Source organism: Urocampus carinirostris, chromosome 19, assembly GCF_059441175.1.
Source record: "Urocampus carinirostris isolate Australia breed hairy pipefish chromosome 19, RoL_Ucar_1.0, whole genome shotgun sequence".
Classification (NCBI taxonomy): domain Eukaryota; kingdom Metazoa; phylum Chordata; class Actinopteri; order Syngnathiformes; family Syngnathidae; genus Urocampus; species Urocampus carinirostris.
In genome coordinates this window covers 15636922-15649074 of record NC_142367.1, presented here as the reverse complement: position 1 = coordinate 15649074, position 12153 = coordinate 15636922, and the positions used below count along the sequence as shown (strand labels likewise).

General features: G+C 42.4%; 1 protein-coding gene across 2 annotated transcripts in view; it reads right to left on the bottom strand.

Moving 5' to 3' along the window:
- The window catches only part of slc39a11 (solute carrier family 39, member 11), a 90991-nt gene extending 88133 nt beyond the window's left edge, over positions 1-2858 (bottom strand). For both annotated transcript variants that reach the window (XM_088323378.1, XM_088323379.1), the window contains exons 1-2: positions 2744-2858; positions 1005-1134 (exon numbers count right to left, since the gene is read on the bottom strand). In XM_088323378.1, the coding sequence (XP_088179504.1) occupies positions 1005-1112 (108 nt within the window). In that variant the 5' untranslated portion in view covers positions 1113-1134; positions 2744-2858. The remainder of the gene's footprint in view (positions 1-1004; positions 1135-2743) is intronic.
- Between the last annotated feature and the right edge of the window lie 9295 nt (positions 2859-12153).

Genomic DNA, 12153 nt, shown 5'->3' with positions numbered 1-12153 from the left:
TGTGCATTTATTAAGACATAGGAGTTTGAGATCTTGAGTAAATCACAAAAATATTTGTTCTTGAGGCAAATCTTCCCCCAATAGCTGTTGGATGAAAAAAAAAAAAAAGATGCAACTTACATTTTCAGTTACAGGAAGTTCTTATTACAATTTACCACTATTGGGGATCACCACCTTCATTTTTTGCACTGTCCATAACAAATACCCGTAATTGATATGAATCCTTGCTCTAATACACATTTAATAGTGCCCTGTTTAGGTGTAGCATGCACCTGTCCACTTGGGAGCGACCTCTAGATGGCGATGCTGCTTTATAGGACAAAGCGGTATACAATAATGCCAGCTGCAGTTAATCAAGAGGGTAGAAAAAATGCAATTGCAAAGCAAAGCCACCAGAGAGCAGTGTCCCTGTCATTTTTAGGAAGACTTTTTGAGAAACATGGCTACAATTCATATTTGCAAGCACCTCACCCAAAATTCAAGCACTTTTTAAGCCTTGACATTCAAATTCAAGCATTTTTGTTCTAAAATATAGGGTGTGGCTCTAAAAAAACAACAACAATATTTGTCACGGTTGCCATGGCGCCCAATTGGCCCCACCCGTGTGGCACCAGCTGCGGCTCATTGACAGATTGGCCTTCTGTCTTTTTAAGCTCAGTGCTCTCCTTTTTCTTTTGTCAGTCTGTCAACGAACCTCTGCCCCGCAAGATGTGGGTTCTGACTCGGTCCCGTTTCACTTGTTTGAACCCTGTTTATTTGTGTTCCGGATTTTTCTGCAGCGTTGATTAGCTGTGGCACCACACTGCCCCTCACAGATTGGAGAGGGTATTACGACAGAAACATATGTTAGAGAAAGGAACTTACAATAAAATTAGTGGTTAGATGTGTGGTGCAAACATTGATCTTCTAAAATTAAGCTCACAGATGTAACATTTAAAAACGTGAAATCTGCCAAAAATAAAATTGAAAATGTGCATATAACATACAAGGAAAATGGTTCGGACCTGTCGACCGGAAAAAACGAATACCATGGCGGCCCCGGCAGCAGTCAGGCCCCAAGTGAACAAAGTCCCCAGCAGGGCCTGCGCCACGGGGGAGTAGCCTTCGATCATGGCGTCGTACCTGGACACACAGCTTAAAAACATAATAAAATTAGAGGATAGTTTAAAAAGAACCACTCAACAAATTCCTAATGCACAACACTGGGAAGACTTTAAATCAGGGGTCATCAACATGGTGCCAGGTTTCCCCTTAACACCTGAATAACCCATGAACCACTTCTGAAAATAGCTCACCGGTGAAGGGACACTGCGATTTTCTGAATTTTTTTTTATTTCTAGCTCCTTTTAACCTGGTAACAACATAATACTTATTAACGAGATCCTAATAACATGATTAGAAATGTATACGCAACTGGTAGTCATTCGAACTAATCATTAACAAAAAAGTAGCCCTCAGCTTCAAAAGGTTATTGACCCCTGCCTTAAATCAATATACTGTAGCTATAAGGCGGCGGATTATTTGTCCGTTCCTGCAAAGAACCAGTTGGACTCGGTTTGCTGTGGATTATAATATCCTTGTCCTTATTTCTTTTAAACTTGCAATTTCCATTTGGGTGAATAAAAAGACAAAAACGTTTGAATGAGATAATCAGCTCTCGACAACAAGAGGCTGAAATCTACATTCTCCAAACGATCCCATAAAATCGAAGAATGGGTTTGATGTCATTTATGTGAATAGCTTTGAAATTGTGCTCAATTAGTGCTGATTACAGCAATGAGCCAAACAGCGAGCATGAATGATTACTGCGTTATAGTTTTGGAGTTTGACTGTTTGAAGTTTATTCAACTCAAATTAAATATGCATCACCTAAGTCATCCATCCATCCATTATCTGCACCGCTTATCCTCAGTAGGGTCGCGGGGGTGCTGGAGCCCATCCCAGCTATCTTCAGGCAGTGGGCAGGGGACATCCTGAACTGGTTACCAGCAAGTTGCAGAAAACTCTCTCATTCACACCTAGGGACAATTTGGACCGGCCAATTAACCTGAAATGCATGTTTTTAGAATGTGGGAGGAAACCGTAGTGCCTGGAAGATACCCATGCAAGCACGGGGAGAACATGCAAACTCCACATAGGAAGGTTGGATCTCATGACCTCAGAACTGCGCTGCACATGAACATTTTAACTGTTACATCAACACCAGCCAATACAAAAAGACACTCAATATTCTAATAACAAGGACAGCTTGAAAGTTTAATTCATTCTTTACTTTACTAATTAGAAAATAACCGTTCTGATCCCCATTTTATTTACGGCTTTTGTAGAAAATAATAGGACTTGAAATCAAAGTAAATGTAATTTAAGTCGACTACACATATTTGTTTTATTATAAGCCCCGCCCAAAAAAGAATCACATTAAAGGAAACTCACTTATATCCTAATAAACGGACAACTTTTCATTCATTCCTTTTCCTCTTCAAATCTTGTTTGATTTATGTTGCAGCATTTGGTGGAACAATAAACTATTTTTCGTTTAATAATGAACGTTTCCAACCGAGCTCAATGTAAATAAAAGGATGAAAGAAAACGTATATGAGGAATTACTTTATAGTAGTGCATATAGCTAAAACTCGGCTTCCTGAATGTAGTCAAAATAATAATTTATTTCAAAATATACATTATAATTAAAGTCGTAAAGGTAATTTACGGTTGTTATTATCATAAAAGTCAAACTTCTCACCTACAGACGTTCAATTTTTCTTCCTATCCCCCTGTGCCGTATTTACTTCCTGCTTCCCGGTACACGTGGCTGTGACATTGTGGTCCCGCCTTTTAAAGCATTTGATTGGGAAAACCTATGTGACGTCATGTAAACTCGCTTTAAAGCGACAGCGACACTTTAATTGTCATAAAACAGGGGTCAGGAACCTTTTTGACCCAAAGAGCCTTAAAAGCAAAAATGTTTTGAAAATAAAGTGAGAGAGCCACATCATATATTTTCAGAAAAAGTTGAAAAAAACTGCCATACATGCTTTCTAGACAAAAGCTAATTCTTCAGCACATTTTATTTCACTGTGTGCCATTTGATGATTTAATCCAGGGGTGACAAACTCATTTTAACTCGAGGGCCACACGATAGAACAAACATTCTGTCGGGGACCAGACTAGTTGATTAAAGAAAAAGAAAAAGAGAAAGATATAAGAGAAAGAGGGAGGGAAAAGAAGAGAGGGCAGGACAAAGAAAAAAAAAGAGAGAGAGGGAAAGAGCGTGAGAAACAAAAGAGAAAAAAAATTGTGAGAGAGGGGGAAAAGAAAGGGAGAGGAGTAAAGAAATCCAAAGAGAAAGACAAAGACAGGAGAGAAAAGAGAAAAGAAAGCACGAAGGGTAGGAAGAGAGTAAGGGAAAAGAGAGAATAGGAAAAAAGGAAGTTGGAGCAAAAGAAGTTAAAAAGACACAAAGAGAGAAAGAGACAAAGAGCAACAAAGGAAGAGAAAAAGAGAGACGCAGAGAGTGAAAGAGACAGAGAGTGGGAGAAAAGGGGTGAAAAAGAGAGAGAGAAATAAATACAAGTACAAGTACAAATACAAGTTCGATGCACCTGGCTTTGGCAACATCAAGTTGACATATTTCAACCTGCAGCTCGTTTTTGTCTTGTGCTTCTTTGAGTGTTGTCTCACAGGCCCGATTTGGCACGTTGGCCGCCTGTTTGACACCTGTGTCCCAAATCAATGTAAATATGCCATTTACAATTTGTCTTCCACCTTCAGTTAAGAGTGTTGAGGCCATTCTTTCCATGAAATTTGTCCTTAAACAATGTGCATGCAAAGTTCTTTTGTAAAAATGTCACAAATTACTGCAAACGATAAGCATATTGTCATATTCACTTTGGGTGTAGACTGCACTGAGCGAGAGAGAGAGAAGGAAGTGCCTTGCGCTGTGTGCAGGGATCCGCCCACCTGTACTGCTCACCCAATCAAAGTCGTTTGCCAGCGTTTCTATTTATCAGTTTAAATGTTTTCTTATCGAACTTCTGCATTAAGTTGCTTCGACTTTATATGGACCAAAATCGGGATGAAATCACTTGACTTTGGAACGGCGCAGAGAGATGTGCAATAGGTACATTTTATTTTGGAGCCATATGTACTCATGAAAAGAGCCATATATGGCTCCCGAGCCATAGGTTCCCTACCCCTGTCATAAAATATAAGAAATGATCATATATTTTACTCTCATTTTTGTTGTCATAACATTTTGAAAAATAAAAAATGCGAATAACCTAAACATATATTTAAACTTCAGGTAAAAACATTGCACATCATTCTCTGAAATGAATGCAATATCAATTTACAGTCCTGGGGTAACTGAATTACTTCTTAAATGAATTAACTAAATTTCTGAACAAAACAGTTATTCCCCAGTAATTTAAGATCTGAAAAACAACGGCGACCAGATGATGAAGGTACTGTATCTGAGTCAGATCAGGAGGCCTCTGCTGCTAGTGGAATCCATACCAGTCCTATCTGTTTAATGTGGGGGAACATATCCCTACCTTACTTATACTCTATTGGATGAATTACCTCCCACAATGCCTTTATCCTGTTTCATTTAGTTCAAAGCCTCATCTGCTTCATCAAGACTTTGCTGGTCGGTGATATGATACTGTATTTTTTTGTTTTGTATTTATCCACTAGGCGTCCAATGTTTGCCATGATGATAAAGAGGAAAGCAAAAACTTGATAGCCATGGAAACAAAGCTTGCACTTATCAAGAAATAGGAAGAGGGCACACGAAACTCTAAGTTGCGTGGCCATTACCATTTGACGATCGGGACTATAGTTAATAATAAGGGCGCGACTAAAGCAAGGAAATCTTCTGAGGGCATGACAATCCTCCCTACACTGCATCCGCATGCTACTCCACTTGACCAGTTACAGTTGTTTTTCATTTACATGTTCATTTATTTATACTTTAATGTTATTTATCATAGGCATGTACCGTAAATTCCGGACTATAGAGCGCAGCTGATTATAAGCCGCACCCACCACATTTTAAGAGGAAAACCGATTTTGTACTTACACAAGCCGCACCTGTATATAAGCCGCATGCGCCCACATTAAAAACCACAAAATTAACCCAAATTACTTTAAGTACCGCGATTGAAACTGAATATTTCTTATTTTAAGTACACAGTCCAAAAATCAGAGCCGGCAAAATGAACGGAAAATGATACCGGTACTTAAGGTTTGATGCAGACCGGCAGAGACCGGGTCTGGTTCAAAGTAATCAAAAAAAAAAGTGTATATTTCCAAAGGTGAGGGTGGGAAAAATATATATGCATTATTGTCCGCCGTTTCCACAAACACTCACCTTTACCGGTCCCCACTTCCCGTCAGCCCGCGTTTGTTACGCCCCTTCTTTTTAATTCGCCCGTCCAAAACATATCAGAATAAGTGTCCAAAATAAATACAAATAAATACATTACAAGAATTTACAGTTGCAAATACATATTATACATGGTTACACATATTTACAAAGAAAGACGTTACACCGAGAGAGTTTTCAAAGCTTTAATAATAATAATATAACTTTCATCCGGGCTGTTAATGGTAGCAACACGCTAGCAACACGCTCGCAACACAGTAAACGGCTGTTAAAAAAAACATACCGTACTTGTAAAAATCACGGTAAACCGTCCTCATCTTCCTCCTTAGAACTGAAGCCATCAAAGTTGTCTTCCTCAGTGTCAGAAAGAACCTTTGTCATGTAGACGTCGTCCCATGCTCCCATCCACTCCTGATTCTGTGCCCTCCTCTCCGTCACGCAGCAGACCGGCTTTTCGCAACCCGTTGGTGATGGTGGATTTTTTGATGCTGCCCCACGCTGTCAGGATCCACTGTCAGACTTGCGAAAAAGTTGCCTTTCGCATGCGGCCAGCTTTAGTAAAAGATTTCTCGCCGCTAGTCAAGCTAAGAAGTTGCAGTCTTCCTCGGCGCATATATTCCACCGGTCTAAATCTTACCTATTGTACTCGAGCGCCGCTGGCGAGCATTAGAAAAATGACATAAATTGGCCGCATCACTGAATAAGCCGCAGGGTTGAACGTTTGGGAAAAAGTAGCGGCTTATAGTCCGGAATTTACGGTATATTAATCATTGGTAGTGCTTACTATATACTATTTTAATGTTTTTATCCGGAGTGCTGAAGGTTCTGAACGTAAATGCTAATTACCGTCTGTTTCTCCCACCACTGTACGGCAATTTCATCCCCGAATGGATTTATATTGTATCCCAGGAGTTGACTGTCAATTATGGGGAACACCGCAGTGAAGATGCCACTCGGAATCCACTTTTCTCCAACCGAGAGTGTTTCTGAAAATTCAATCCCACAGTTTCATGCACACCTTGTTCTAAATACTAACAATGCAAAAAAAAAAGATAGAACATTCCGTTCAATAGTAAAGGCTTGTATTTGAGTCAGTGCGATGGGGTTAATTCTCGGTGATTCCCCGAGATTGGAAAAATCATGTGCTGAGCAGAAAAATGCCTTTGCCATTTAATGAGCACCCAGATTCAGTTTGAGAAAATCATTTTTCTGACCTTATCTTGAATGATGATCTTTAATTTTGAAGGTTTTGCTGTAAGAACTTGCTTAATTGCTTTTATTTGGAAAACACATCCACAATGATATGAAGAGCCGTCAATGGCAGTCCATGAGTTTATTTTATTAAAATTAACAAGACAGTGAGTGCGGGTAACCCAGAGGTCGGGAACCGTTTTGACTCAGAGAGCCATGAAAGCAAAATATTGTTAAGAACTGGAACAGGATCAGGACCCAAACGCGTGACGTTCTCACACAAGCCTTTTATTTTCGGGAAATGGGGAGTCATGCACATTAGGCAGCGGTATGGCATAGAGAGACAGGAAGCCAGAGGCCGACGAGATCGATTCCAATTGCCCGAGCAGATATCGGACAGATGGGGTCGATACCGGACAGGACGGGACAGACAGCATTGATAATGAAACAGGATATCGAAACAAATAGGACAAACTAGATGCGAACGGAAACTGGAGAGAATAATAAACAGGACAAAAATAGACGGGAACAAAACTGGAAACCGATATTTAACGAGACAAAATAAACGGGAACAATACCGGACAGGAAATACCAACAGGAAAACAGGACCGAGTCAGAACCCAACTCTTGCGGGGCAGTGGTTCGTTGACGGACTGACAAAGGAAAAAGAAGAGCACTGAGCTAAAAAAGACGGAAAGCCAATCTGTCAATGAGCCGCTGCTGGCGCCACACGGGCGGGGCCAATTGGGCGCCATGGCAACCGTGACAAATATTGTTTTTTTTGTTTTTGAGCCACACCATATATTTTAGAACAAAATTCAACAAAACTGCCAAACTTGCTCCCCAGACCAAAGCTTATTCTTCAGCAGGCTTTATTTCACTGTGTGACGTTTGATAATTTGATACAAAATATGGAATAATAATAACGCCAGCCCGGTGGAGCAGTGGTTAGCAACAGTTCTGAGGTCATGAGATCGAACCTTCCTGTGTGGAGTTTGCATGTTTTCCCCGTGCTTGCGTGGGTTTCCTCCGGGCACTCCGGTTTCCTCCCACATCCAAAAACATGCGTGTCAGGTTAATTGACCGGTCCAAATTGTCCCTAGTTGTGAATGAGCGAGTGGTTGTCTGTCCCTGTGTGCCCTGCGACTGGCTGGCAACCAGTTCAGGGTGTCTCCTGCCCACGGCCCGAAGATAGCTGAGATGGACTCAAGCACCCCCGTGACCTTACTGAGGATAAGTGGTGCAGATAATGAATGAATGAATAACGACAGAGCCTGTATCCTATATCAACATATATACCACTTAAAATGTGTCTCTCCGGCAGTTACAGTAGTTAAAGGTGGGGTGTGTCATTTGAGGTGTCATTAAACATCCATCCATTATCTACACCGCTTATCCTCAGTAGGGTCTCGGAGGAGCTGGAGTCCGTCCCAGCTATCCTCGGTTGCCAGCCAGTCGCAGGGCACACAGGGACTCACTCGCTCATTCACACCTAGGAACAATTTGGACAGGCCAATTAACCCGACATACATATTTTTGGAATGAGGGAGGAAACCGGAGTTCCCGGAGGTAACCAACACAAGCACGGTGAGAACATGCAAACTCCACACGGAAAGGTTCGATCTCATGACATCAGAACTGTGCCGTGCACACGCTAACCACTGCGCTGCCGTGCTGCTCCTGTCATTAAACAGTTGAAATTTAAATGTTCTCTATTAAGTATGTGTTAACATTGTGCCTATCAGCTTTTAGAAGAGCTGGTCGGGGCGAAACACATTAGCTAAGAAGAATGGGGGCCGGGGGGAGTAAAAGGGAATGACGTCATGCTTGTCCCCCAGTTTTTTTTTCTATTTGTTAATGGAGCATGAAAATGGTGAAAGTAAGAAAAGGCCTGCTTCAATAAAATCCAAGGAAAGAATCCCTTCGTATTGATTTGTCTTTATTGTCATCGATAACAACGGAGTATTGTATGTAACGAGATTAGACAGTGCACTCCAGGGTAAACATGTATCAAAGACTTTAAGGAACAAAAAAAAAGACAAAATACTATCAGGAAAAGGGACAGGGGGGGAATATAAAACCTTGTAAAAAACCTGTTCTTCATTGTGCTTTTAGTTTTCAGTTCCACTACACCATGATGACATTTACGAGTCAAATTGTACACTGTTCCAATTTGGTCCAACCTGAACCAGACCACAACTCCTTAAGCCCTAAGTAAATAAAGTTCGGGATATAAAGCATTTAGTTTATCTAATCACTGCAAACACATTAAAAGGGTACATTAACTGACAATTTTCCATCATTGACTGATATTTTTTGGTTTTTTTGAGAGTTGATGGGAACATTTTAAGGCCGTCCGTCATTTGAAAGGTTGATAATCGGGCAATTAAACAAAGCAGCGATACGTCCTTAAGAGCGAGAAAATTAGAAAGACAAAGAATAACAATGCTGGGTGGATAATTAAAAAAAGGCAGAGAGAGAGAATCATGGGGTACGATTGGTCCCCAGACGCTCTTTCCGAGACACTCCATATCCATTTAGTCTTTTGTCTTAAAAGCACACGAAGAGTTTCTTCTCCATTTCTGGGTAATATCCAAGACATATTCCTTTTTTCCCCAAGTATGGTGTATTGCAAAAATACTTTTACGAATAAAAGTATCAGGACCAGAACGGAGACGGGACCCACTTGCGTTGCGTTTCTCACACGTTTTTATTAGAAGGAAGAGAAAGGGCTGTTTCCACAATCCAGTGTTCCCTGGAGGCGTGAAGCAAGTCGCTCTGGTACTCGGATTGTGCTCCTAACGCGGACGTGGATCTTCTGTGGCGAGAGATGACGGTGTAAGGGACGGAAAACGTGGGTCGGTAGCCGGGACAAGAGAGCAAAAACGTGGTCGAGGTCGGAAGCGAGTCGGAAGCAAGAAAAGGAGAGAAGACGTAGTCGGGGACAAAAAGAGGTCGGAAGCCAAGACGAAAGAGCAGACATGGTCAGGATCAAAAACGTGTCGAAGCCGGGGACAGACGGGAGCAAAAAAACGGACAGGTGGAATCAGGGTCGAAAAAGGCTTGCCTAGTGTTTACTGAGGTTCGCAGACGGACTGACAAAACGGGACAGACAGGACTGGGTACAAATACTGACAGGGAGCCAATCAGAACCCGCGGCAGTTGGCCCCAAAAGAGCGGGCTCTGCTGAGTAATCAGTAATCATGACAAAAAGACCAAAAGTCATCACTCTTTCACCATGAATTCTGTGTTAACATTTTCTCCATTGGTTTTGTTGTTGGCAGCACGGCGACGCGGTGGTTAGCGCGTGTGCGGCACAGTTCTGAGGTCATGGGTTCAAATCCAGCTACCAACCTTCCTGTGTGGAGTTTGAATGTTCTCCCCGCGTGGGTTTCCTCCGGGCACTCCGGTTTCCTCCCACATTCCAAAAACATGCATTAGCCGGTCCAAATTGTCCCTAGGTGTGAATGAGCAAGCGAATTGTCTGTCCCTGTGTGCCCTGCGACAGGCTGGCAACCAGTTCAGGGTGAAGATGGTTGGGATGGGCTCCAGCACCCCCGCGACCCTACTGAGGATAAGCGGTCCAGATAATGGATGGATGGATGGATGGGTTTTGTTGTTGTATAAGCCAAAATGCCGGAAAGGCACAGAGGAGACTAATACGGCCCGAATTTTATCTCTGAACCACATGTACTCGTGATGGGAGCCATATCTGGCTCGCAAACCATACATTCCCAACCTCTGGGATAACCGTTTGATTATAAGGAGGAGGAAATTGATGAACTCTAGCAGGAGTCCTTTAAGAAGTCGCCAGCGGGCGTGTCAGGGTGGTTAATCAAACCCGGCACTTTTTTATCCTCCTGTCGCGGTTGACGGAACCCAGCCAAGCACGACAGGGTCGTCCCTTTGTGCCAGATCGTGCCGTGACGCAAATCCCTCGCAAATCCAGACCATTAGCGCGCCGACGTCACTTTCGACATCAGCGGTGACGTCAAAAATAACTTTGACGGGCGACCGAGACGCCTACCTTACAAAAAGGGAGGCGGAGATTCAAGTCACGGGTGTTAACGTTGACTAAATTCCTTTTTCGCTTTTGTCCGGACTCTATTCAATGTTGATATATTTAAACGGAACACAGTGTGTTACTGAAAAAGGGTTAGGGTTTCTGTTACTAGCTAGTTCATGAGATAACTGACACCCAAAAGTAACATCATTCTGAAAGTAACGATAGTTACAAACTACTCACATTAGAGCCGACCACCAAAAACTGCTTAAAAATAGCCACGTAATAAAAGAAATAGAAGAAAAAGTGTACGCCAACCTGTGAAAGCAGAGAACCTTTCATATTTTTGGCTTGCTAACTAAAAAGTCGAGACACTCCATATCCATTTCGTCTTTTGTCTTCAAAGCACTCGAAGACGTCCTTCTCCATTTCTGGGTAATATTTAGATAGATAGATAGATAGATACTTTATTCATCCCCGTAGGGAAATTCACACTTCCAGCAGTCTACCCCGTTGTTTATTAACAGATTAACATGATGCCCTAGGGGTGCTTGTAGCGGAGTGGATGACGTCACGCTAGTCCAAAAGTTTGACATCCCTGCGGCAGATGGAAATCTTTTCTTTGTGAAAATCCAGGGATACACCACCCCGTGTTAGCAAGTCCTCCTCTCCGATTCCCCCCGGCTTTCGTGTCTCTGTATAGCGGCGTTGAAGCCGGATAGCTCCGGGTAATTCCGGGTGGCTACACGTTAGCGTCCAGAATGCTAAACGTGAGCCACGTTTCCGCAAAACACAGCAACTGGGCTCCCTGTGCGCTTCGATGTTTTTCACCAGCACTCGATGATCTTATTTGGTCGTGAGTTCGCATTTACCATGATTACGGATGGTACCGAAGACTTATAACGCCGCTAGCCGCTTAGCTAGCTCCGGCTCTTCTTCCACGATAGGCCTTCATCACGCCGGCACGAGAATTCTTCAGGGCAAGGAGTTGATTCCTTGAATACAGGCATTTTTGTGCGCTAAAACCCATGTCCACAGGATAGAAGTAATCCATAGTGTAGTTGTCAAAACGGGAAGAAAAAACACCGAAGATAGGAACAGACAATAAAACAATAGGGCAGCTGCTGGAAAAGGTTGATATTCAAGAGCTATTCTTATTTTGCACATTCTCAGTGGTGGCCTGAATAAATACAAATATATACCTCTTGGGCGGCATTAGCTCAGGAGGTAGAGCGCTCGTCTTGGGATCAAGAGATCGCAGGTTCGATTCCTGGCTCCTCCATGTTATACGTCGAGGTGTCCTTGGGCAAGACACTGAATCCCTAATGCCCCCAATGAGCAGGTCGGCGCCTTGCATGGCTGCATGGCCGCTATTGGTTTATTTTGTGAGTGTGTGTGAATGGGTAAGTGTGAAGCACATTGTAAAGCGCTGGGAGGTCTTCATTGACTTGAAAAGCGCTATATAAAAATTCAGACCAGACCATTTACTCTTGTTCAACTGATAGATCATTTTGCAAACCCTCCATCCAATAATGAACCTGTTAATAACATAGTAACAACATAGTAACAACAT